This window comes from Diabrotica undecimpunctata, chromosome 2 (genome assembly GCF_040954645.1).
Source record: "Diabrotica undecimpunctata isolate CICGRU chromosome 2, icDiaUnde3, whole genome shotgun sequence".
In the NCBI taxonomy this organism is placed as follows: domain Eukaryota; kingdom Metazoa; phylum Arthropoda; class Insecta; order Coleoptera; family Chrysomelidae; genus Diabrotica; species Diabrotica undecimpunctata.
This window is the reverse complement of record NC_092804.1, coordinates 149,958,319-149,983,301: the sequence shown is the minus strand read 5'-3', so window position 1 is coordinate 149,983,301 and position 24,983 is coordinate 149,958,319. Positions and strand designations below refer to the sequence as shown.

General features: G+C 33.3%; 1 protein-coding gene across 1 annotated transcript in view; it reads left to right on the top strand.

The window, feature by feature from the left end:
- Window positions 1–24,983, top strand: part of LOC140433502 (angiotensin-converting enzyme-like) — a 54,877-nt gene that overhangs the window by 5,640 nt on the left and 24,254 nt on the right. Inside the window, exons 2-4 of the mRNA XM_072521491.1 lie at window positions 4,660–4,956; window positions 19,637–19,892; window positions 22,104–22,410. Coding sequence (XP_072377592.1) covers window positions 4,660–4,956; window positions 19,637–19,892; window positions 22,104–22,410 — 860 coding nt within the window. The remainder of the gene's footprint in view (window positions 1–4,659; window positions 4,957–19,636; window positions 19,893–22,103; window positions 22,411–24,983) is intronic.

Here is a 24,983-nt window from a genome sequence, read left to right as displayed (position 1 = left end):
TTCTCAATAATGCCTCGATTCATGGGCTGTCACAATGAAATCACGTTAGGTGAAAGAAACATGGCATTTATAAAATCATCTTTTCATTTAAGATGTCACAGGATGGATGAGTTGGGGTGTTATAAAGAAGCAATATTGTTTTCTCTACTTAACTACTTTTTATCTGATGGGCGTTAACAAAGAGTACATAAATTTCAATAAACTATTCCATGAAAATTGTACTATCTATCTAAACACACTTTTGCATAGTGTAAACGATAGGCATCACATCGTTTCTTGCTTTTACCAATGACAAACATGGGCAATCTACAACTGTCAGTAGCATTAATAAAAACTAAGACAATGATAATATTATCCTTGCTTATTTTAGATCTAGGTGCTGCTAATTCACGACGGAATGCAGTTTTTCGTAGCAAAGCTTTCCAATTGAGCCCAGTTTCGTCTGCATCGTAAACGTTCTCGAGGGCGTAATTTTCTTCATTCAGATACTACCCTAGTTTGATTTTAAACGAAGCAGACAGATTTTGTTTTTGTATTTAGACATACGAATGCCATGTCTCGGCTTAAATCGTTTTAACCAGCTTGTGCTTGCTTGAAAATTTGACACTCCTACAAGTTTTTAGTTAAATTGAACTGCTTTTTAACATAGAATCAGATGTTGAGTAAACAACTTATATACAACTTCATCTAAACCATTGTTATATCATTTTGCGACTTGTGGATCCATAAGAAGAATCAAAGGGAGATTAAGTTACTTATACTTGTCTTTTTTTATATCCCTAATGGTAGACTTACGAACTTAGTATTTATTGGATAACTTGGTTGCAGATTCACCTTCCTCTAACCGTTTATTAATTTTGTACTATCGTTCATAGAGAGGAGAAGACGCTTACATTTAGGCAGTTTTAATCGAGTGTTTACGCGACAAGTCGTAAGTTCGGATAAGCGGTTGTTAGGTTGATCGACGTTCGGATAATCGATACTTTACTGCGTTTTTTCTGTTGAAATGAAATTTCCATATTTTACTTTCTCAAATTATATCAGTATGCATTTTGAATTAGACAAGTGCCGTGTTCTAAATATAGTCAGAAGGTTTAGCCCGGAGGTTCCGATATGCAAGATGCCTCGATGTTTTGGCAATGGGTGAAAATGATATGTAGAAGTATCTCAGAGTAAAGCATCTGCGAAAAATTGACCATAAACAAATGAAAACCTAACTAACTTCAAGTTCGTACGAACAATAAGCAACTAAGTTCGTGTAATCTTCTAGCTAATGTCCAGTCTTGGGGATTCCATGTCGCGCAAGCGCCCCTAACATGACTTAACGACTACTTTTATAGCCAAGACCGACGACTTTACGTGCCCTCCGAAGCACGGTGGCAGCTCAGTCAAATTAGAAATAGAAAAATTTGTCGGTGATAGGATTCGAACCCGGGCTTTTCAGCTTGTTAAACCAGTGACATAGCCATTTAGCTACGGTTGCCACAGTACGAAGAGGAAGGGAATACTAAATCAGTCATATCTTAATGGTAAAAAAACAGCATTAAATACGTACGCCTGTTCCGCGCTTAGCTACTCATTTGTTATTATAGAAACGTTTTTATATTAGTATACTATTTATAAAGGAATTTTTTTAAATAAAATTTTTTTGTGATTCGTGATATACAGCCAACTACAGGAATTCAGTTTCCTTTTGGAGATAAACATTACGTAAAATTTTCCTGCCATCACTTCACATAAAGTTGGCGCTCATGAAAAATTTCGTAAAAGTTATGAACAAAAATGGTAAAGGCGTTCAGTATCTTAAAACTAAATTTCCCCGAATCAGTGACGCGAATCATTCAAGAACTTCTTTTTGCTTACGAATCTTAGGATGCAATATTTTACACAAATTTCAGTTTTTATATTAGCACTTAGATTCACCAGGATATATTGTACATTGAAAGACGGTTCAATAGGAAATGGTCAGCATCACTGCTTGTCAGTTTTTGTTGGTCGATTTCTTCAATTGAAGCGATGAAAGAAAATTACAAAATAACTTGGATTTTATCATTACAACTTTCTTGACCTGTGTCTGAAAAAATAGTATTTTTTACTGTAAAACTTAAACTGTAAAACGTTTTTTATAGTTGTTGTTACTTAAATAATATTGTTTTTTTATTAAATAAACATTATATAAAAAATGTATGTGCTGTATTTACTTCCATGGTAAATTCTGCGTTTCAAGCACCAAACATAACGTTATCCTGCATGAAAACAATAAGAACATTTTATTTTGCAGACCACCGTAATTTAAAGTTAATTATATTGCATTCAATATAATATTTAAATAAACACCTCATTAAAAAATTTACTCTATTAAAATTACGCCATATTCGCAATAATTCCATATAGGTACTGATTTATTTGGATTTATTACCATTTGCTTGTTCTAAGTGACATGCCTAAAAAAGTTTTCACTGATGACTCTTCCTCCATTTCGATACGATTCACCGATTATGGGTCAAATTGTCCCTCATTGTTTATACCTAAATACCGTAAAAGCGAAACTGCACCTTTAACTGTATATTCTAAGATGTTAGGTGCTTAATTTTTGACATTGTAAAAGCAAATTAATTTGTAAAGGACAAAATGATTTCGTGATGAGTTCACGTTGTGGCATTTAACATTAATTGATGAAAACAATTTAAGTGTATTTTATTTAACGCGAGTTTAAGGAACGTGATGGCATTGAAGACGCTACCAACTTATTGCAAACAAACAAAATTTTAGTTTACTATTTTTCTTAGAAATAAGCCACAATTTCATAAGTTTAATTTTGATGTTTCGATTACCATTTCGGAAATCGACCTCACAATATAAAAATAATCGTCGTCTTAGGTTTCCCTGGTTTACGCTCCTTTTTATGGGTGGGTACCAAGTAAATGGGAGGTTTCTTTTTTATTGAGGTAGGTTAACGAATTTTCGGATTAAGTTACATGGTATTTACCTCTTGTTCGATGGTTGAGAGTATTTCTATGCATATATTGAGTTTATGTAGGTTGTGTGTAAAGGAAGATAGTATGACTTTTGTGGGTGACATAATAAATGGCAGAATAATGATTTATTGGTGGACTTTTGAAGCTGCTATATTGTGCCTATCTGTATACTCTGCACTAGCCAGGCGTTCATATTCCATCTACATTGTTTACGGAAATTGGTGACATCTTCTACATTTATCGTCTAGTGTGTAATTTTTAGTATAAGAATCAGTCTATTATGTGCTACTGTTTGGTCTGTGACCACAGTGCGGTCCCAGTACAGCTTGTAGTTGTCATCTTCAAGCATTATGTCAGAGATATATTGATAATAAGGGATATGGTCAGTTTGAAGAAGTTCCAGTTTTCTAACTAGTTCTTGTACTGAATAATCTTTCCTACTAAGTCATAGCGTTTTTTTTTTATCAGTTCCGACAAAACAAACGCTTGTCAGACCCCGGTAAGATGTTGGATGAATTCTTGGGATTGAAATAAATGTCGGTACTTATCGTTTTTAATCTAAGGGTCTTTAACAATATATTTCAGGTAATGTTTAGTTCCCCAGTCCCCATTAGTAACCAAATCCTGACTGAATGGAAAATGAGGAACCCTCTGTCTTGGGAAGCATTCTTCTCGGTGCCAACCATTAGTTCGACGCTGTTTTGTCGACATATTCTTGACTCATCTTATTAAGATGCCTCCCATGCAGAGGTTTACTCGTTCAAGTGAGCATTTTTTCTTGCTTAGACAGGTGGTTTATGCGCATTTCTTGTTCCTTCAGTTTAAGCGGCTCTGTGACATCTACTGCTCAAATTGCGCGATGTAAAGTAGATGCCTCAACCTGCGTCTGCAAATAGATTTTTAAATTAGCAACTTGTTTATTTAGTTGATCATCTATGTCAATAAGTTCTCTTCTCCCTTGATACTGCTGTAATATTGTTCTCTCTACTGCAATGTTTTGTGCCTTTACATGATGGATGATGTTTTTGTGCCTTTGTAAGGAGTGTTCTTAGTTTCTGTTAAATATATTCATAACCGAAAAGACATAATCATACAATTGAGTAATATTTTTAAACTTTTTTTATTTAAATACAAAACCACATCAACCGCGCATGGTTAATAGTGGATATAAAAAACACAAGAAATATTTCATTAAATAGAATTATATAACTTCATGTCTTTTAAATAGGTTAACACTGTTGAGATTTTTTTGGTGAGAACTGTGAGATCATCATCTGTGATTTCGTGAGATCTTCTTTCTTTCAGGATTGCGGACAATCAAGCAAGATATGTTTAACGGTCAGTAGATCAGAGCAGCTGGAGCAAGTTGGTAGTAGTTTTTTTGTTGTTAAGTATTTGTGTATTAAGACAGTATGGCCAATCTTAGACAGCATTAATTTTTGGGCAGACTGCTCTGATTTTTTCATGTATTAGTACAATAAATTTTATCCAAGTTCTTTAGATCGGTGCAAGAGCTTGCTTTCCTAATGATCGGAATGTTTCTAGTTCGTTTTTTATAGTCTGTAACATAGGGTTGTTGGTATGTATTTGTTTCAACCCCAGTAAGGCATTAAAGTCTGTTTTGATAATGCACTTCAATTTTTAAAATTTGTCAATTATATCTACATCATTTTATTTTCAGGGAAAAAATACCAACGTTCCAGAAGCAACGGATTTTTTAAAAGACTACGATATCGAAGGATCAGAAGTATGTTTTCGTGTCAACTTGGCCCAGTGGCACTATGCTACAAATATGACGGATCTACAAAAAAGAAAAATGATTGAAGAACAAACGCTCAAAGCTAAATTCGATAAACTGGTATGGAAAAGAGCAGCTGTTTTCGATTGGACCCAAATAAATGATCCTGATATCAGAAGACAATTAAAGATGTTAACTACAAATACAAGAGCAAGTTTACCCGATGACAAATATAACGAGGTTAGGTTGGCATTGTTTCTATAATTTATTTATTACATTACAATTAACTGGAATACGCTCTCATTACCGGTTGGAACTTATTTCTGTTTTTGAGTAATATGTATTTTAAAAAAAATTGTATGTAAATGTCTGGTTACTATTTAAGAATAATTAAATATTTTTGCAAACTACAGCTTATTATATTCGAAGTACTGCGGAGCCTCGGGCAAGTAGCAATCCTAAATTTTTGGTTGAAGATTAACGCTCAAAACATTCTGCTACCACGGCTGTCCATAACTCAAACACAAAATGTAAAATTATATATTTAATTTAAACTTAAATGCAAATTGTTGAAGAATCAATCGTCTATATTCATGTATTTTTAGACTAGACAATGCTGTATTTAATTAACTAAGCTATTGTTATAAAAAAGGGCATATTTCTATTTCCAAGGTGCCAAGTGTTAGAAAAATATTGGTCATAAATTACACCACGATTTTTAGGATTTTTAGGGATAAAAATAATACGATTTGGCCTAACATACCCATATACAAAAGTGCACCTAGATAGTTATGTGGTATTAAAGTTACAAAAATAAATCCGAATTTTTTAATATTGCTCCAAAACGGTATACAATTTTTTTCTGAAATTGTTCTGAAGTTATTTTCTTGTGTCATTTTAAAGTTATTACTATTTTAATGGGAATAAGCCACAATTGAAGGTTAAAATAAGTTTACTGACGTTTTAATTTCCACTTCGAAAATCGTTCTCAAAATACAAACATTAGTAAATTAAACAAATTTTGTTTTTTGTTACTTGGTGAAAAATTCTTCTCATAATTTAATTTTATCTGACTAATTTATAATGACAATTCAGACATATATTATACATTTTAAAGTAGACGACTTTAAAATATTGCCAATATTGCTAAGTTGCGTTCCTGGGACAACTTTATTGTAAGATAGTTCATTAAATTTCATGAAATCAACTTTAACTTTAGAATATCTGTCAAAAAAAATCATAGCATGTGGATTCGTCGTTAAAAAGACAACCACTTGCCATGATGACAGTAAAATTCTCCTATTCGTGATTCCATAGTAAATCATGAGGAAAAAACCAGGAAAAAACCTCATAATACTATCTCGACATGGTAAGTATTTGGTCTTACATTTAGTTTACTCTCAATAAACACCAAATTCTGATTTTATGTGTATGTTATTTAAAAAATATAAATGATGTATCCTCGATATATTACTGTCTTACTAATTGCGGTGTTTTTCTTTTATTAACGTCCTCTTTTAATATGAGTAACCTGATCCTACTGCATTTTGCTGAGGAATTTACGACACAATTGGTCTCATTTAGCATAATTAGAGCCGCTTCTTATTTTTTTTTCTTTTTAATATCTGTTTTTTTTTAGGACTATACTTCCGTTGAACCCTATGTTTATCTTCCCATATGTGTTTACATATTTGAGATCTATTAAATTCTCTATTTTTAATATAAGATTGATGTTCACTTATTCTAATATTTAATGGCTTTGATGTTTCACCTAAATAAAACTGATCGCATTCACAAGGTAAATACAATTCTTTGTTCTTTGGCAGTAGAGAAACAAGCATGAAGGTGATAGCTGCTGAATTAGGGGTATGTCGAATAAAAGTATGGAGAACTGTTATTATACCTCTTCCATGTAACAGCAGTTCAAAAATAACTTCCATAAGACCATCCCAAACCTATAAAATTTTGTCCTTGGCCTTTAGAAGAAAATACTCAAAACGCTCAATAACAAAAAATACAAAATTTGTCTCTAAACGAATAGAACATTTCAATGGCGCGATTTGGACAAACCCTTAGCCCCCGGGAGGTACGCTATGGCTACATAAACCGCAGATACTCGGAGAAGATCATCAACATCATGGCAACAATACGAGACCATGTCTAAGTCCGCTCTCTCTCATAGTGTCTGTCAAAATTGCCAACTAAAGGTCTTCTTCTTATTTTGCCGCCTTCTAACGAAGGTTTGCGATCACTTCTATAAACGCTTTCCCATCTTTTGCAACGTGAAATATACTAAGGTTAGGAACTCGGAACTCGGAACTTAGTTAGAAGTTAGGAACTTGGAATAAACTCAAATGAAGCTTCGCAGGTCACATTGCTAGACAAAAAGACTAACGTTGGAACGCCACAATACGACATTGGACACTTTACAACGGTAGATGACGAAGAAGAAGACCACAGATAAGATGGGTGGACGACATCCAAAGAATAGCCGGAACAAATTTTGAAGTATGTTGCTCAGGATAGATATCGATGGAAGGAGTTGGAGGAGACCTATGTCCAAAACTGACCGAGAGAAGGCTAAGAAGGTTAGTCCAATCTCTGATATTCCTCTGCCAAGATTTCTTCTTTCTTCCCAAACCATTTCTTCCCTCCACTCTTCCCTGCATAACGACATGTAGAAGAGAGTATTTATTATTTAGTAATGATAGGATAAACTAAAGATCAGAAACAGACAATTCCTGAAGACAGTTTTGTAAACTCCGATAACAATGTCCATTTACAAAATACTGATTGTGAAAGCCCACACTCCTTGTCAAATAAAGTTATATATATAATTGGTTTTTTTCCTTGCCTTCCTCTAATTTTGTTCATCAGTGTAATAATTCTTAGAAATTGATGTTAATAATATTATATAATTGCTATTTAACGAACTAATAGGAGATATGATTCATCTCCTACCCGTTTTTAATATTCGTATGATTCATAAATATTATTGTGGGCATGTTATCATTATATATAATAACAACTACTTTTATAATACTGTCGTGTTATAATAATTATATTTGCTATTTATTAAGTCATCATGTGCTATTAAAAAAAAGTACAGCTTACAAAAGCAGAATTATAGTTAATAAAACACTCGCCGACTTCCGAGCAGCCGTTTTTAGAGACGGCTGCACTGAAAAGGTCAATTGATGTACATACGTATCATTCCCTCAGGCTGTCCAGCCATGATATTTTTTGACTACCTAATCTTCTTCTTTCTTTAACCTTTGCTTGCATAATTAGTTGAAGCAAGTTATATCTCTCTCCACGAGTAAAATGTCCGAGATATTCTAATTTTATTGTTTTGACTGTTTTTAAGATTTCCATTTCTTTATTCATCCGTCTCAGAAGCTCTTTATGCGACGTGTTCTGTCCACGATATTTTCAACATTCTTCTGTACTCCCACAACTCGAATGAGTCCAATTTTTTCATTAATGTCGCATTCAAGATCCATGCCTTAAAAAAAAGTCGAGAAACCGTAGCACCTCGCCAACCTAAATCTTAGCTCTAACTTTAAATTGTTCTTGTGCAGAGCACTGTTATAATTTTGTTAAAATTTCCTTTAGCCTTTTCTATTCTGATTTTGATATCCTGGAAATTATCATTTGTGGAATTTATCATTGTTCCAAGATATACATATGTGTCCATTAGTTCGACATTGGTTCTGTTTTTTTTTTGGGTTTTCGGTATTCTCATAAATTTTATCTTCTTTACGTTTACTGTTAAACCGTATTCTCTCTCATCATACTCCGCTTATCTGGTCACCAGTCTCTGATCTTCAATTTAGCCGAAATATCCGCATATCTAAGTTTGTTAATGGAAACTCCATTTACTTTTATTTCAACTGTTTCACCCTCAACTGCTTTTTTTGGATCTCTTTCGAGTAGCATTAAAGCATTAAGAATTGGCGACAATACACATCTCTGTCTCACATTTTGCTCGCTGCTTATAGTAGCGATATAATCCTGAGGTTACTGCAGTATATCTTCTTTTATTTCAAGACATTCATTATAATTGTATATATCATACTTTATCGAATGCTTTAATATAGTCAATAAAACAAGCATATATATATATATATATATATATATATATATATATATCTGGATTGACGTCTAGGCATCTTTGTATAAGTATATTAAGTGAAAAAAGAGCTTCATGTCTCTTAATCATTTATTCAAGCTTGGTGCGAACCTGGTGATGGTATGAAGTTAGGGTTTTCATCGCTCGAATTTGCGAATGGGTCAACATCAACCGAGAAATCAGAGGCACACTCATGATGTTGAAATTTGCTGGACGATGGTCCTCCTACATCAGCATTGTATGTGTTGACATGTTGTTTTAATGTAGAGGGTTTAATACATTCTAAAAAAAATGAAGCTTTATGGTAAAAAGTCGTAACTCCAACAGCACACGTTTTCAACAACGTTAAATAATAAGCAACTATAAAAATAATACATAAAATAAAATAAATATTTTTGAACATTTTTAACTATTTTAAAAATATTACATATGAAAATAAACGTTCCAGTTAGAATTATGGATTAAGAAAAAGGTGTGTGACAACCCCAACCAAACTTTGGTTTTATCACAATAATGCTAGATTTTAAGTTATCAGTAAAAGGCATACACTTACCATAAACATTTAAGTTTTTGCTATGCAATTTGTACCAATTATTTTTCTCTTGAGCCCATTTTTTTAAACGTCAACAAAACAATCATGTTGGAAGTGCGACTATTTGCCACTGACTTAATATTGTGGTATCAAGCACGCGCCAAACAATATTTCTGTGGAAATATTACGTTTTACTACCCAATACTAAAAACTACCTAATAAAAAATACTACCTTAGTCTGACGTCACAATGAGCGGGGATTTTAAAAACCTTTCCAAACATTTCTAATTTGTGTGTATTTCTCCCATAAGAAGTTGGAAATATTGGTTTTTTTAATTGTTTGAAGAATAAATAGGACTTTTGGTTATGAACGTTCATTCTGTCCAATTGATATTATTTGTTGTTCGTGAATTTGTGAGGTAAGAATATCAAAATATTAAGATATTTACTATGAATGTTCATATTTTAAGGTTATGTTATTGTTTGATTAAAACTTTAATTATTTTTTTAATGTATTTCAAGATATTTTGTTCTTGTTTGTATCAGGGTTATTTAAAAATAAATCAATAAATCATTGAATTTGTTTACGAAGAAAAATATTTAAATTAATGTTTTATTCTTTTTTTGTAATCGTTTTTAAGTTGTTTTTTTAGATCTGGGCATATCTTTTTCTTCTTCTTTAAGTGCCATCTCCGCGGCGGAGGTCGGCAATCATCATAGCTATTCGGACTTTTGAGACGGCAGCTCTGAAAAGTTCATTTGATGTACATCCGTACCACTCTCTCAGGTTGCGCAGCCATGACATTCTACGCCTTCCTATGCTTCTCGTTCCTTGGATCTTTCCCTGCATAATCAGTTGGAGCAAGGTGTATTTCTCTCTATGTGTAATATGACCGAGATATTCCAATTTTTTTGTATTTAAAATTTCTCATTCTTTATTCATCCTTCTCAGAACCTATTTGTTTGTGACGTGTTCTGTCCACGATATTTTCAAAATTCTTCTATACACCCACAGCTCGAATGATTCCAGTTTTTTAATTGATGTCGCTCAATGGCGATGGAACTCTTAGTTCCAATTTTAAATCCCTTGTACATAGCACTCTTCTCATTTTGTTGAAATTTGCTCTAGCCTTTTCTATTCTGATTTTTATCTCCTAAATGTAATCATTTGTGGAGTTAATCATTGTTCCCAGGTATGCATATTTGTCCACTTGTTCGACGTTGGTTTCGTTTATTAGAAGATTCTCGTTATTTCTTTCTCGTTATTCTCGATTTCTCGAGTTTTCGATATGCCCATAAATTTCGTCTTCTTGACGTTCATTGTTAGACCGTACTCTTTGACATACTCCGCTATTCAGGTCACCAGTCTCTGAAGATCTTCAATATTTTCGGCTAAGAGTAGGGTAGACTGGGGCTAGTTGTGCCACTTTGGACAAAATAATTTTTAACATTTTTTTCGTAATTTTTAGGGCTGTTAGATTACTTTAATGAGGTACTATTTTTAATTGGGAATCATTATTTGGGAACATCAGCAATTTTTAAGCAATACCTTACAGTATGTAAATAGTTTTACAAAATGCACATATTGTCACAATTTGCCCCAATTTGGGGTAAGTTGTGACGAACTTGGGGCAGGTTGTGACAGTAAATATTTTTAAATATAATAAACTTTAGTTGGAGAATAATAACAAAGTTTCCATAATAAATTTATTTTATAGTTAAGTATAGATACATAAATGTTTGATAAATGTTTATGTAAGAAACAAATGTGTAGAAAAACATCTAGTGAATTTAAAGTAAAATAAAAAACTTAATCGCTATCGTCAATTTGTGCTGATTCTACTTGTAGTTCTGAAGAGTGGCAGTTTATACAAACATAATAAAGATCATCTTTTGTGCACTTTACATGAGCCCACCTCTTGCATTCCATACATTGCACCCAGTCTTCTCCTAACCTAGACTTTTTATATGGTCCCATACAAACTAAGCAAAAGTAATCTTCTTCCTCTTCTTCTGAGCTGTCTTCTCTTTTTCTTGTTGCGGTCTCTTTCTTTGGCGCTGCTTTTTTCTTAGGCAACAGTTGTTTTGAGTCAAATAATTTTTTCTTTATTTTATCCTCTTTGCACTTTATTGTTTCCTTCCTCTTTAACTCTTCACTGCGAATTGTCTCCTTGACAGGTGTGCTAGTCAAAATTGCAGATGTTAAGCTCTTGCGTTTTTTATTTTTTCGAGGACCAGCTTTTGGCAGAGGTCTTATATCCATAGGGCTGACAGGCAGAACTTCGGCATGGAATGATCCTGGTAGGTTGGCCTGCGATGATCCTTGTTGATATGGTCCTGGTTGATAGGTATGGGAGGGTCCTGGCTGGTTAGCATAATATGACGACGGTTCAGGTTCATCGAGATGCTGAAACTCTTTAAGCTGCCCAGCACTGGCTTCCTCATTACCATCTACGATGTCAATAGGCCTATTCAAAGGTCGGTCGGTCACCGAAGAACACAGAAAGTCTTCTTCATTAAAAATGTTTCTATTGAATTCCCATATTCCTGTAGAACGAAATCCTGCCTGAACATTTGTTGGTGTTACAGCTTTAGGTAATGCTGTTTTCACTATACTTGGGATGTCATAAATTGAGACTGTGTTTCCAGGATGAGATTTCATCCATCCACACATGGCGTCGTTTAAAAACTTCTTAAATGGACCAAAAACGGAAACATCCAGTGGTTGAAGTCTATTTGTTGTATGGGGAGGGAACGATAAGAGAGTAATACCGTGCTCTGTACAATAGTCAAGGACTTCGATATATAGGTGAGCACTGTGGTTGTCTAACAGAACTAAAACCGGTGATTTCTTTGAGCACCTTACTTTTTTTACAAAATGCTTCATAAAAAACAAAAAGTCCGGGCCTGTTATCCAGCCACTTGGGTTAGCAGTACCACAACAACCTACTGGCCCATCACGTACAAAATGCTCCTTGTAAAACTTACGTGGAAAAACGAACATAGGAGGAACTGAGTTACCCTCTGCGTTAATAGCAAGAACCATAGTAACATTGGTCCCCCTCTCAGCTGAAGTGACACCACCAACTCTTTTCTCGCCTTTCTTCGCTATGATTTTTACCGGTTTTTGGACAGTCCCAGTCCCTGTCTCGTCTATATTCCAAATATCATTAGCTGTAAAATGGTTTTGACTTAATACTAATTCGAGGTTATCAAAAAAGAGTCCGACATTGTGCTTGTTGAAACTTGTACTCCGACTTAAGCTGGTAGCCTCAGGAACACGAATAGACACATTATTGTTACGTTGCATGAACTTTGTAAACCAATCATTACTGGCGTGTTTTGTTGCTACCCAATTCTCAGGCACAAGAACTTTGTTCGCTATAGCAAATTCAAAAGCTAAACTTTTCATTTCTTTTAGGCTAATACCATAAAATATTTTCGCTGCCTGAACAGCATATTCACAGAGCTCTTCTTCTTGTTGTTGTGAAAATATCATTCGAGGTCTTTTGTAACCCATTTCTACCACTCCATCTGGATTGGTTTGTTGTTTTTTTATATATCTAAGTAAGGACATCCGGTTAACGCCATATTTTTCAGCTGCTTGCCTTAAACTACACGATCCAGACTTAACATCTAACGAAGCCGACTCGTAACTGTTTATATTACTCCGACCACGTTCCGTTTTCCTTTTATAATTTCTCACCATTATCTGTAACAAACCCATAAACATGCATTAAAATTAGTAGGGGCATGTTGTGACACTGTCACAATCTGCCCCAAGCCTTTCGTCACAACTAGCCCCACCGTACGCCATTTTACATAAAGCCACTTGCACAGACCTTGACACGTCGTATAGAAACCAAACTGTGTCTTACTAGAGAGAAATAAACAAACTATCTACTACAACTAGAATAAGTTTCTTACCTTGTGGTTTGAAAGTGAAATAACAATTCAAAGACAACAGCAAAATTTTACTTCGTTACAACGAAATGACATATAATTTTATAAAGCGGCAGAAACGCATAGCATCACAACCAAACTACACAAACAGACTGAGGACATGCGGACGTGGAATTCTGGGTAACCGGGCGACGCTGCTACCTATGGTTAGTCTATAAAACTATTTATCACAACATGCCCCTGTCACAACTAGCCCCGATCTACCCTACAGTTTCGTAAATTAATCATTCACAAACAAATTAATCAAATATAAATTTGATATGATCCTGAGGTCGTTGTAGTCAATCTTCTTTGATTTCAGAACATTCATTAATTGTTTATATCGCACTTTATCGAATGCTTTATTATAGTCAATAAAACATGCGTGTATATCTTGATTGATGTCCAGGCATCTTTGTATCAGTATATTAAGTGAATAAAGAGCTTAACGCGTTCCTAGGCCTTTGCGAAAACCAAATTGTATCATTAACGTCTATGTCCAGTTTGTGATATATCTGGACATATAATGGCTAGCAAACATGTGTTAAAGATATCCAGTATTACTGAATTTTTCAGTAATGACAACAAAACTATTATTAACTATTACTACGAGAAAACAAATATATTTAGTCTTATAGAGCATAAAATCACTAGCAGTTTAACAAGATTACATTAAACATAATTTAAATATTTTTTACCTTCGTAAATAAATTCAATGATTTATTGGTTAATTTTGAAATAACCCCGATAAAAACAACAACAAAATACCTTGAAATAATCTTTTGATATTCTTACCTCAAAAATTCACGAACAACAAATAATACCAATCGCACATAATCATAACCAAAAGTCCTTATTTATTCTTCAAACAAATAAAAAACCAATATTTCCAACTTCTTATATGACAAATACAGAAATTCGAAATGTTTGGAAAGGTTTTTAAAACCCTCACCCATTGTGACGCTTAGATAGTCCATACATAGGAGGAAGACTTATTTTAAATGACATAACTAAGCAACCATTCACGCAACAATTACCATCTTTTGACACAACATAGAATATATAATGGACGAGGAAAATTATATTAACTCATTTTATCAAAAAAGTGAAAACAATGTCATTTACCTCTAGCATATAGAAATAATAATTCCAAATTTTTATATATTACACATCGAGTTAGAATCTAACTCGATGATATTGCATCATCTGTACCTCAAATGCAATTAAGTAACAAGTTTCTTTCATTATATTTCGCTTAGTAATTTATTATCACAGAGTATCAGAAATTATTTGATTTTCTGTATTTTTTTATTTTTATTTTTTTTTTTTTTTTTTTTTTAGATCCGACACCCTCATAGGGTAAAAGGAAGGGGAGAAAGAAAGAAAGAAGTATTTTTTTATTTTTACCTTAGAATGACTGTAAAACATAAAAACATCTTAAAATAATAAAACCTAATTCGCTCCCCTTAAAATTCAGTTATTTAGGCGGTACTATAAATTAATTTATTTGATACACCCACTGTACTGTACTAATGTTTTAATTGGATACCCGCAGAGAAGGTGGTTTTCGTTAACTCATATCTACTCTAGCACTGCCCATTATAAGTTTTCTGATTTGTTGCTGTTATCAAATCCAACAAAAATGTATGATTCAGTACCAATATCCATGATAGAAGTAATTAACAGGTTTGTTAGAACATTAAGTAGCCAGTTTTTCTGTACTACACCCATAAAATGAGAATGTTGACGTGTTTTTGTGAAATTTAGGAAATAAAGAATAAAATTTCATTTTAAAATTACATATTTGTATTAAATACAACACAGAAGGCTTGCAAGTACATATATTACGGAAGATAGAAATAGATAATTAGGATGTAAGAATCATTACAAATTTATACGGATATCAGAAAGCCATAATACGAGTACGCCAACATAAATTTAAAGAGATACCTATGGATGTATACTCTCTCCTCTAGTGCTCAGGAGAGATGTTCAAAGACGCACTCGAAGACATCAATCAAGGCATAAGGCATATCAATTAATGGAACACTAGTGAATAATTAATAATAATAAATATGAATGTGAATAATTAATAAAATGATTATATTGGAGACAGAACAAAAACTACGACGATGGAAAGAGTACATCGAGGAATTATTTCATGACCAGAGAGAAGCTAGTACATCTGTAGATAGCCAAACGGGAGATGTAGGCCCAGATATAACCAAATCAGAGGTTAGTCAGGCATTAAACTCAATGAAAACCAATAAATCTGCTGGTCCAGATGAATTACCAAGCGAGCTATCAAAGTTGGTGAATGAGAAAAACCTAGACATAATAGTAGAACTGTGCAACGCTATCTATACTACGGGAATCATCCCTAGAGAAATGTTGACATCAGCATTTGTGTGTTTGCCAAAGAAAGTGAATGCCAAATAGTGCAGTGACTATCGAACCATAAGCTTAATGTCACATACCTTGAAAATTCTGTTGAAAATTATCCACGCCAGAATTCACACTAAACTGGAGCTGGATATTAGTGACACACAATATGGGTTCCGCAATGGTATGGGTACCAGAGAGGCACTATTCTCCTTCAACGTGCTGACGCAGAGATGTTTGGATGTTTACGTCCTCTTTACGTCTGTTTTATAGACTACAATAAAGCGTTTGATAAAGTAAGACATGACCGGCTCATGGAAATTCTAAAAAATAAAAACCTAGATGAAAGAGATTTAAGGCTAATAACAAACCTTTATTACAATCAGCGAGCAATAGTACGAATTGAAAAAGAGACATCTGAAGAAATGGAAATAAAGAGAGGAGTCAGGCAAGGCTGCATACTATCGTCGTTGATGAAACAGTCGGCATAACAGTAAATGGAGTCTTAGTTAACAACATCAGATATGCAGATGATACAGTAATAATAGCCGATAGTTTACAAGACCTGGAAAGACTCATAAGTAAAATAGTAATGTGTAGTAGAGAGTACGGACTCTCGCTCATTATCAAAAAGACGAAGTTTATGAAAATTTGTAAAAACAACCATAATACTAACGAAATCTTGACAGTAGAAGGCCAGCAGATCGAAAGGGTAAAAAAGTACACTTACCTAGAAACACTTATAACAGAAAATAATGACTACACTGCAGAAATCAAAGTCAGAATCGAAAAAGCACGTTCTAATTTTATAAAAATGAAAAAGGTCCTATGTGGCAAATATTTAACATTAGCTCTTAAAGTACGCCTAACGAAATGTTACGTATACAGTGTACTATACTATGGAGTGAAATCATGGACGTTAAATCTAGACACAATGAGACGACTTAACGCCTTTAAAATGTGGATCTATAGAAACAATGAAGTATTGAGAAGAATAGGTAAAGAGAGGGAAGTTGAACTTACAATTAAAGAAAGAAAGCTACAGTATCTCGGACATGTGATGCGGGCGAGAAGTATGGCATCCTGCGACTCATAATGCAACGAAAGATAGATGGCAGAAGAAGCATCGGAAGAAGACGAATTTCATGACTCAAAAACCTGAGAGAATGGTTTGGATGTAGCTCAAAACAACTTTTTAGAGCTACTGCCTCAAAAATTAAAATAGCTATGATGATTGCCAACCTCCGTAGCGGAGATGGTAGCTGAAGAAGAAGAAGTGAATAATCTTAAAATGCAGACGATATAATACTCCACAGAGAAGAGCTGCAAAATTTTGGCTAATTACTGCGACAGGTATGGAATGGCGTTGAACACAAAAAAAAACAAAAATCATAAAAAAATTTATTTAAAAATCCTTTATAAAAGGTATCCACATAACACTCAATCGGGCTACATCACAAAACGTTTTCGGAATCTATATCCATCATCAGTGTGTCTAAGTGTACATGTTTTGAGCCAATAAATATTTGGGTAAAATATTTACATTACGTTAAATGTTTTTAATTTGAATTTAAGTTACATTATTGGATCGTATATGCTATGATGGTTAAGTTACAATTGGAATTGATAACATGGCAACGTAATACTCCACTGGAGGTTGCTAGTTCTGAGACAAAGTGTCTACGAGGACTTGTTGAAAAATCATGATTGTCACTAAGAACAAGATTGAAGGCGAAACAATCTACGTTAAAGAAAAAGCTTTAGAGAAAGTACCCAGATACAATTACTTGGGATATGAGTTAAATGAACAATGGGGCCGTAACCTTGAAGTAACACGACACATTGTGGTAGCCAGAAGCGCATTCAACAAAATGAAAGCAATATTATTTAATGGGAAATTGGTAATAAAAAGTCGAACTAGAGTATTCAGATGCTACGTATTATCTGCCCTTTTATATGGAGTTGAAGCCTGGACAATTACGGACGCAACTGAAAAAAGAATTGTCAGCTTTGAGATTTAGTGTTGTTGAAGAATGTAAAGAATATCATGGATACCACACGTAACAAACACGGAAAAATTAGTTAAAGTGCGAGTAAATAGTAAAACTGAGGTAAAAAGTATTGGCATATCTCGCAAAACGGGAAAAAACAATATACCGTAAAAAAGGCAAACGTAAATAGGTATTTCTGACTATTTGGTCGTCATTAGTATGGTGCAGTCAAGATAGAATGGGAGAAAATTAACTTTGGAAAGGATCCTAACAGCTGCAATAAAAGCAGTTTGTGGCAATAATGTTAAAAGACCCTGAGTTGTTAGAGCAATAACTAACACATCCACGGAAAAAGCTACAGCTACCAAAGAGGAGTCAGACACTGATGTGTGCTGTCGCCATAATTATTTAATGTGTACTTTCAGCTATTATTTCAGGAGGCACTATAAGAAAGATCTGAAGGTGTAAGGATTTGAGGCAGCATCATTAATAACATAAGATTTGCAGACGATACCGCAATCAAGGCAGAAAAGATAGACGATTTACAAATTCTTATAGAAATCATTAAAATAGAAAGCAAAAAGATGGGACTAACAATTAATATAGATAAAACCAAATACATGGTGATCTTAAAAACCCCTGTTGGCAATATACATCTGACATTGAAGGGTAAACCATAAGAGAGTGTCTACAAGCATAAATACCTCTGAGCAATTATAAACTCACAGTTAGATCAAGATTTGTAAAGTCAATATTATCAAATAAGTTGAATTGATTGATATTCGTCGAATGTTATGTATGGTCGCAACTGCTATATGGGGTAGAAGCTGAAAGCCCAATCCGTAAGAAACTTTGGGGCATTCGAAATGTGGCTATACAAACGTATTAAAATTCCTTGGAGTGAAAAAGTCTCAAACGAAGAAGTGTTGAGATGAATTGGACATGGCAGAAAGCTTATGAACACAATTCAAATAAGAAAAACATCGTATATGGGCCACATAATTCGAAACGATAAATACTCTCTTCTACGCGTCATCATGCCAGGAAGAGTAAAAGAAAGAAAAAGCTTGGGAATAAAGAAGAAATCTTGGCTGAGGAATATCAGAGATTGGACTAACCTCAGTGTTGAACAGATATTTCACATAGCAAAAGATAGGGAAGCGTTTAAAAAAGATATCGCCAAAATTCGAACGAAGACGGCGCAATAAGAAGAAGAATACGCAAATTTTTAAAACGGTTAATATAAAAAGAAAAGGTTAATGCGAGTAAATCGTAAAACTAAGGTAAAAAGTATTGGCATATCTCGCAACAAGGAAAAAAAAACAAAATGAGTAAACAAGATGGAAGGCAACTGTAAATACGTATTTCTGACTATTCGGTCGTGATCAGTACGGTACAGACAAGTTAGAATAGGAGAACAGTAACTTGGGAAAGGACTGAAGGGAGAGTAGGGGCAGAAGGTGAACATTATATATATATATATATATATATATATATATATATATATATATATATATATATATATATATGTATATATATATATATATATATATATATATATATATATATATATATATATATTAATCTCGTATGTAATAATACGTTCATTAATAACGAGGCTGTGATGTTTTGTATGCCTGATTGACTACAAGAAGGCTTTCGATATAGTCAGGCATAAAAAAAATGATGGAAGTGCTGAAGAGGACAGGGATTGATGGAAGAGACCTAAAAATAATAGCTAACCTGTATTGGAATCAATCAGCAGTGCTCTGAATAGATGGAGTTTTTTTCGTCATTGTACTAGTTATTCTCTGCTGCTTTCAACAAGACCTCATACGTCACGATTCGTCGGGGCGTTTTCGAGCTGTGTGAGTTTGCGGCCAATGAACCGCGGAGATAACTATGATACTATATTCGTTATTAATTATAATTTTTTTTTAGATATATCATCTAATATCTGAAATGAAAGATATTTACGCTACAACAAGAATATGTCCCTACAGGGCAGATTTTTTTGCCAACGAAATAAGTTACTGTGATTTGGATCTTGACGACGTCCATACAATAATGGCTAGATCGAGAAATCCCATAGAGTTGGCACACATATGGAGAGAAGTACATAACAAAATGGGACCACCTATGAAAAATAAGTTTATGCGATATTTGGAGTTGGCAAACCAAGCTTCTAGATTGAATGGTATATTTTTTAAAGTAAATATATAGAATAGTGTTATATAATATGTAATATTATCGTATATAATATCATAAGAGAGAAAATTTTGCCGGCAATATTTTTGACTAATATGAAAGTTTGCTGCCTGGCAATTTTCGCGAATTAAATTTTGACAGTTAAATCACGAGACATCAGTCGAACTGTTTTTTTTTTGTATTATTTTATATATTTTGAAGTCTATAAAACAAAGAAAATCACTAGAAATATAGTTTTTGATCAAATACACAAAATAAATTAAATTGGACTTACAACCATTGCCAAAAAAAGTTATAAGCTCTTATGAATTTCTCTAAAAAAATGCATTTTTTTAGAGACACTCAACCTACGTGTCTATAAAAATAGACAATTTTTGACAAAACCTATACTAGGCGTGTGAATTTTTTGAAATGTTTAAATTGATTAATTTAACATAAAAAGTAAAAATATGAGAAAATTGATTTGGGTTGTGTCGATGTCAGAAAATATGTTTAACCTCGCCAAAACCCTTAAGAGCCGTGAAAAACTATGTGTTTTGGGTGGTTTAAAGATGTTTCGCCCAATGTTTGAATATCATAAAGATCTCATTAATTTAGATAATATAGAACCTATAAAAAAACCTTGATTCGATCTATTTTGAAGTCTATAAAAATTGAAAAAATCTCCCAAAAAACCTTCAAAGTATCAGTTTTTTGGATTTTTGAAGATGGCGCGCTATGCAAAAAAAATCTGAAAAAATCAGAGATATAGGTTTTGACTAAACAGATAAAATAAAAAACATTGGATCTGTAGCAACCATAAAACAAACGGTTTTCTTAACCGTTTGTTAACCGTTTGTTTGATTTTTAGGTTACCTACAGGGTGGATGGATAATCGCAAAATTTTTAAAAAATTGACAAAATGACTTGGAATATCCACCAACAATTACCTTTGTGAAGGTTATAAAAAAGTATTATTATGACTTTTGAATAAAATTACATCCTCTCTCCTCTAGAGGTTTTTGAAAAACGAAAAAAAAAAGTTGTCATTATTTACAGAAACCCGGTCCTGGCGGTCCTAGTTTGTTTAGTCTAATCTCATCTGCGGAGCTGCTGCGACTTTCAGTAATGTTTGTAAGTATTTCAAAAGTATTTCAAACTTCCTACCTTGGCCAAAGTCTGTGGCCGCTATGGACTATCGGACAGATCGGCTGCAGCTGTGGCTAACACGAAAAACGTAATAGACAGCAATAAACTGAGAAGAGCAAGATAGCAATCAAGAAAAGGTTTTATGCAAAACTTTCCCGAAAGTTTGAAGGTCATGTATTTTGACGGAAGGGAAGATAAAACCTTCGTTGTCGAAAATACTGAAGGCAAGCCCCACAGAAAAACCGCACTCGAAGAGCATGTTTTATTAGTTTAAGAGCCAGGCTCTTTATTTTTAGGTTACACAGTACTCATTTCTAATTCGGCTTCAAGCGGTAAGGCAAAAATTGAAACGCGCAAAGATATGCCAAAATTTGAGTAAAAAAAAAAGACTACAAACAATAAATAATCAAAATTAAGGGAGGGTAGGGATTGAGCGGGGGAATAAAAAGGACATATTTCAAAGATATTTTAATTGGATATCCTTTTTATAATAATAACATGTACTTAGTACTTAACTTTTCAATTAAAATCATAAGTTCGTATTTTTTATTTATTTTAACCCTCGGTAGGGGGCAGAAGATAAACATTTTTATAAAAATCACAAATAAAGATTAGGTTTGTAATAGCAATGGGCAACTTTTGCGTACTATTTCAAACAGTTTTCGAAACTTCGATTTTTCGATCCACCCCACAGCAAGTCAACCTATGGGTCTATAAAAATAGATTAGATTTTTGAAAAAAGGTATGAATTTTTTGAAATTTTTCTATCATATAGAAGGCTAAGCCTTATTTTTTCATCATATAGAACGTAAAAAATGAAAAAAAAATATCAATTCTGGCAGTGAGTGCATTTTGCCTATCTTAACGGGGTACTCTAGGAAAAATTATATACTTGCGATTTTTTATAAACTGCTCTACGATTTATGATTATAAATATAATAATGAAGAATATTTTCTGTCAACTGGATCGAGGTGTTTCGTATTGTTTTAGTATTTTAAGCAATACTATTTCAAGCTTTAAATAGCTTCGTTGAATATAAAATAAGTATAATATTTTTAAAACTAATTTTAGGATTTAGTGATTACGGAGAGGAGATGAGATACATGTATGAAGATATAAACTTAGAAGATGACTTAACAGAATCCTTGCATAAACTTCTACCACTTTACAAAGAACTGCTAACGTTCGTACGTAAACGACTTCTACAAAGATATGGAGATCAAATAATAAGACCAGATGGTCCCTTGCCGGCCCATATCCTGGGAAATTTATGGGGTCAAGATTGGACTAATATTGCTGACATCGTTCTACCGTATCGTGATTATTCTGATTTGGATGTTACCGATGAAATTTTAAGACAAGGCTTTACACCACTCAGGTATGACTTTTAAAGTTTATTTAATTAATACTAAAACAAAAACTACCATTTAAAGCCGATAATATTGTGTTAAATGCTATTAATGTATTAATGTGATAAATTTAATTAATTTTAGTGAAAAATAATAATTTTTATACAATAAAGTTCTTCATTTCTACAATGTCTTCCAGAAACCTGACTGTCACAGCCATAAAACTTGAATAAATTAGTTTCTGGGTAACTGAAATAAGGCACTTTTTCATATGTTGCATAAATTCGAATATAAATGCGGCTCAAAGGACCAATGTATAAATTCGAATGTAAAGGTGGGTACACATATGCGAGCCGAACGGTATACGTACAGTACGCGTACAGATCCTTGAAAAATATTCTACATCGTACTAATCGCATACTTATCTCGATTCATGGAAAGCGACAAACCAACAACGAACACACATGTGCGAAATGATTCATTTTATTTATAATTTGGGTACTGATTTATGTTCCTGTTTTTGCTTGTTTAACAAAAATAAAATTATGTACAGTAATCATCGACGTATAAATAAAGATTTTATCTTTATTTATACGTCCATGACAATAATCAGTTTACTGTTTTCTCACGTCTCTCTAGGAAGGAACACGTCATTCACACAATGTCGATTTGATGACACAATAAAAATGTTCGCTGCGTCTAGTAAGCGCCGTCCAAACTGAAAGCCGAGCTTCCTTTGAAGTCGTGAAATAAACCGCAACAATTTGGTTCGCGACGAGTCACGATGAAACAGTACGCAAGCGGTTTTTTCTGCCGTACACATTAACGAATATAGCGTTCACAAACGGTTCGCGAACAGTTCTGCTCGCAAATGTGTACCCGCCTTAATATAAATTCGAATATAAATTCACATGTCCTTATGTCCAACTTCTCGATCGACGATGTGAAAAAATTCAAAGTCGTGGAATAAAAGTTTATTGATAGTTAATAAATATTACTCGATGTAACTTCAAACAATGACTTACGTATTACTTTAATTAGACTACGTGCTCAAAAGCGTTCAACTCCACTTTATAATCTTAAAAATAAAACATATGTCAGAAAGAATAATAACAGCAAAGATAAGAGTGGGGAAGGAAGACCTGAACATCATCGGAGTATACGGTCCAGAAAATAACAAGCCTCAAACAACAAGGGAAGTGTTTTATGACCAATTACAACAAGTAGTAGATCAAGTCAGAAGGAAGATGATAATATTAGGGGATTTTAACACTCGAATAGGCAATCAAGTAATATAACAAACTAAGAATAAATAACACATTTTTTGACCACAAAGACCAACACAAATATACATTTACTAACACCCGTGGACAAAGATCTATGATAGATTATGTTATAACCAACAGAGATACACATCCATCGAAAATAATCGACGTAAGATGCCTAAACTCAGCAGTTGTAGGTAGCGACCATAGCCTAGTATTTGTCAAATAAGAATCATCCTGAAATACTTCCCACCCATCCTGCAATACTTATACAGAAAAAGAATATCAAAGAAGATCGCTGGGAATGAAATATTAGAAAACGATAACATCGATGAAAGCTGTGAAAAACTCAAAAATAACATTAATAACGCAGCAACAGAATTACTTAGAATGAGAAAAGTAACGAACACTAACATATCAAAAAATAAAACACCATGGTTTAGAGGGGAAGTGAAGACAAAATGTGAAGAAAAGAAGAAAGCCTTTTTACAATACAGAACACTGTAGCAAAAAACTGGGGTGTGTAGGAGGAGAGATGTATAAGAAGAGTGGTCTAAATATATGGGATAAAATTGATAGAAGTAAAATAGATAACAATTAAGTAAAGAAGTATGAAAAAAATATTGAACGGAATGTGGCTAGGCTAGCAATGTAGGCAAGAGAATGACCACTAGAAACTCAAGGATGGATACGGCCAATTTGCATGCCTTTTAAAGACAGTAAATCAGGAAAATATGTATGATGGATAGAAAAGAAGATGTGAAAAATGAATAGATATAATGAAAATTAACAAAGAAAACAAATTGAGGGCGCCAGAAGAGGGATACTACTCTAAAAAGAGTAACGGTCACTCTTCCAGGTATCGTATACTGCTAATATTAATTAAAGTTGATGTAATAAACAAAAATGCTGTAAATGTAAAAAGGTAAGGAAATATTAATAAAAAATTATATGCAAAACAAATTCAAGTTTATTAAATATAACTTCTTAGATTTTGACAATCCCTAAGTTACCAAAAAGTATATGAAAATTTCACAATATAATATTTTAACAGAAATGTTGAAAACAACTATAACAAAAAGTTGAAAACTACACAGAATAACTCTGATATAGAGTGTACAACCTACATCTAGGTTAAAAAACAACCCTAAACAAAATAATGCTAACGTTGGAAGAACGTATAACCAAGTAAATATATTATACTAACCTACAATATGACCAACAATATTGTTAAACACCTCTAAATTCAAATATAAACAAAGTAATATATAAATGGGAACAAGCCAAGTTAAACAATTGAAACGATCTATTATCCTGAAGGGATAATAACCAGAGTT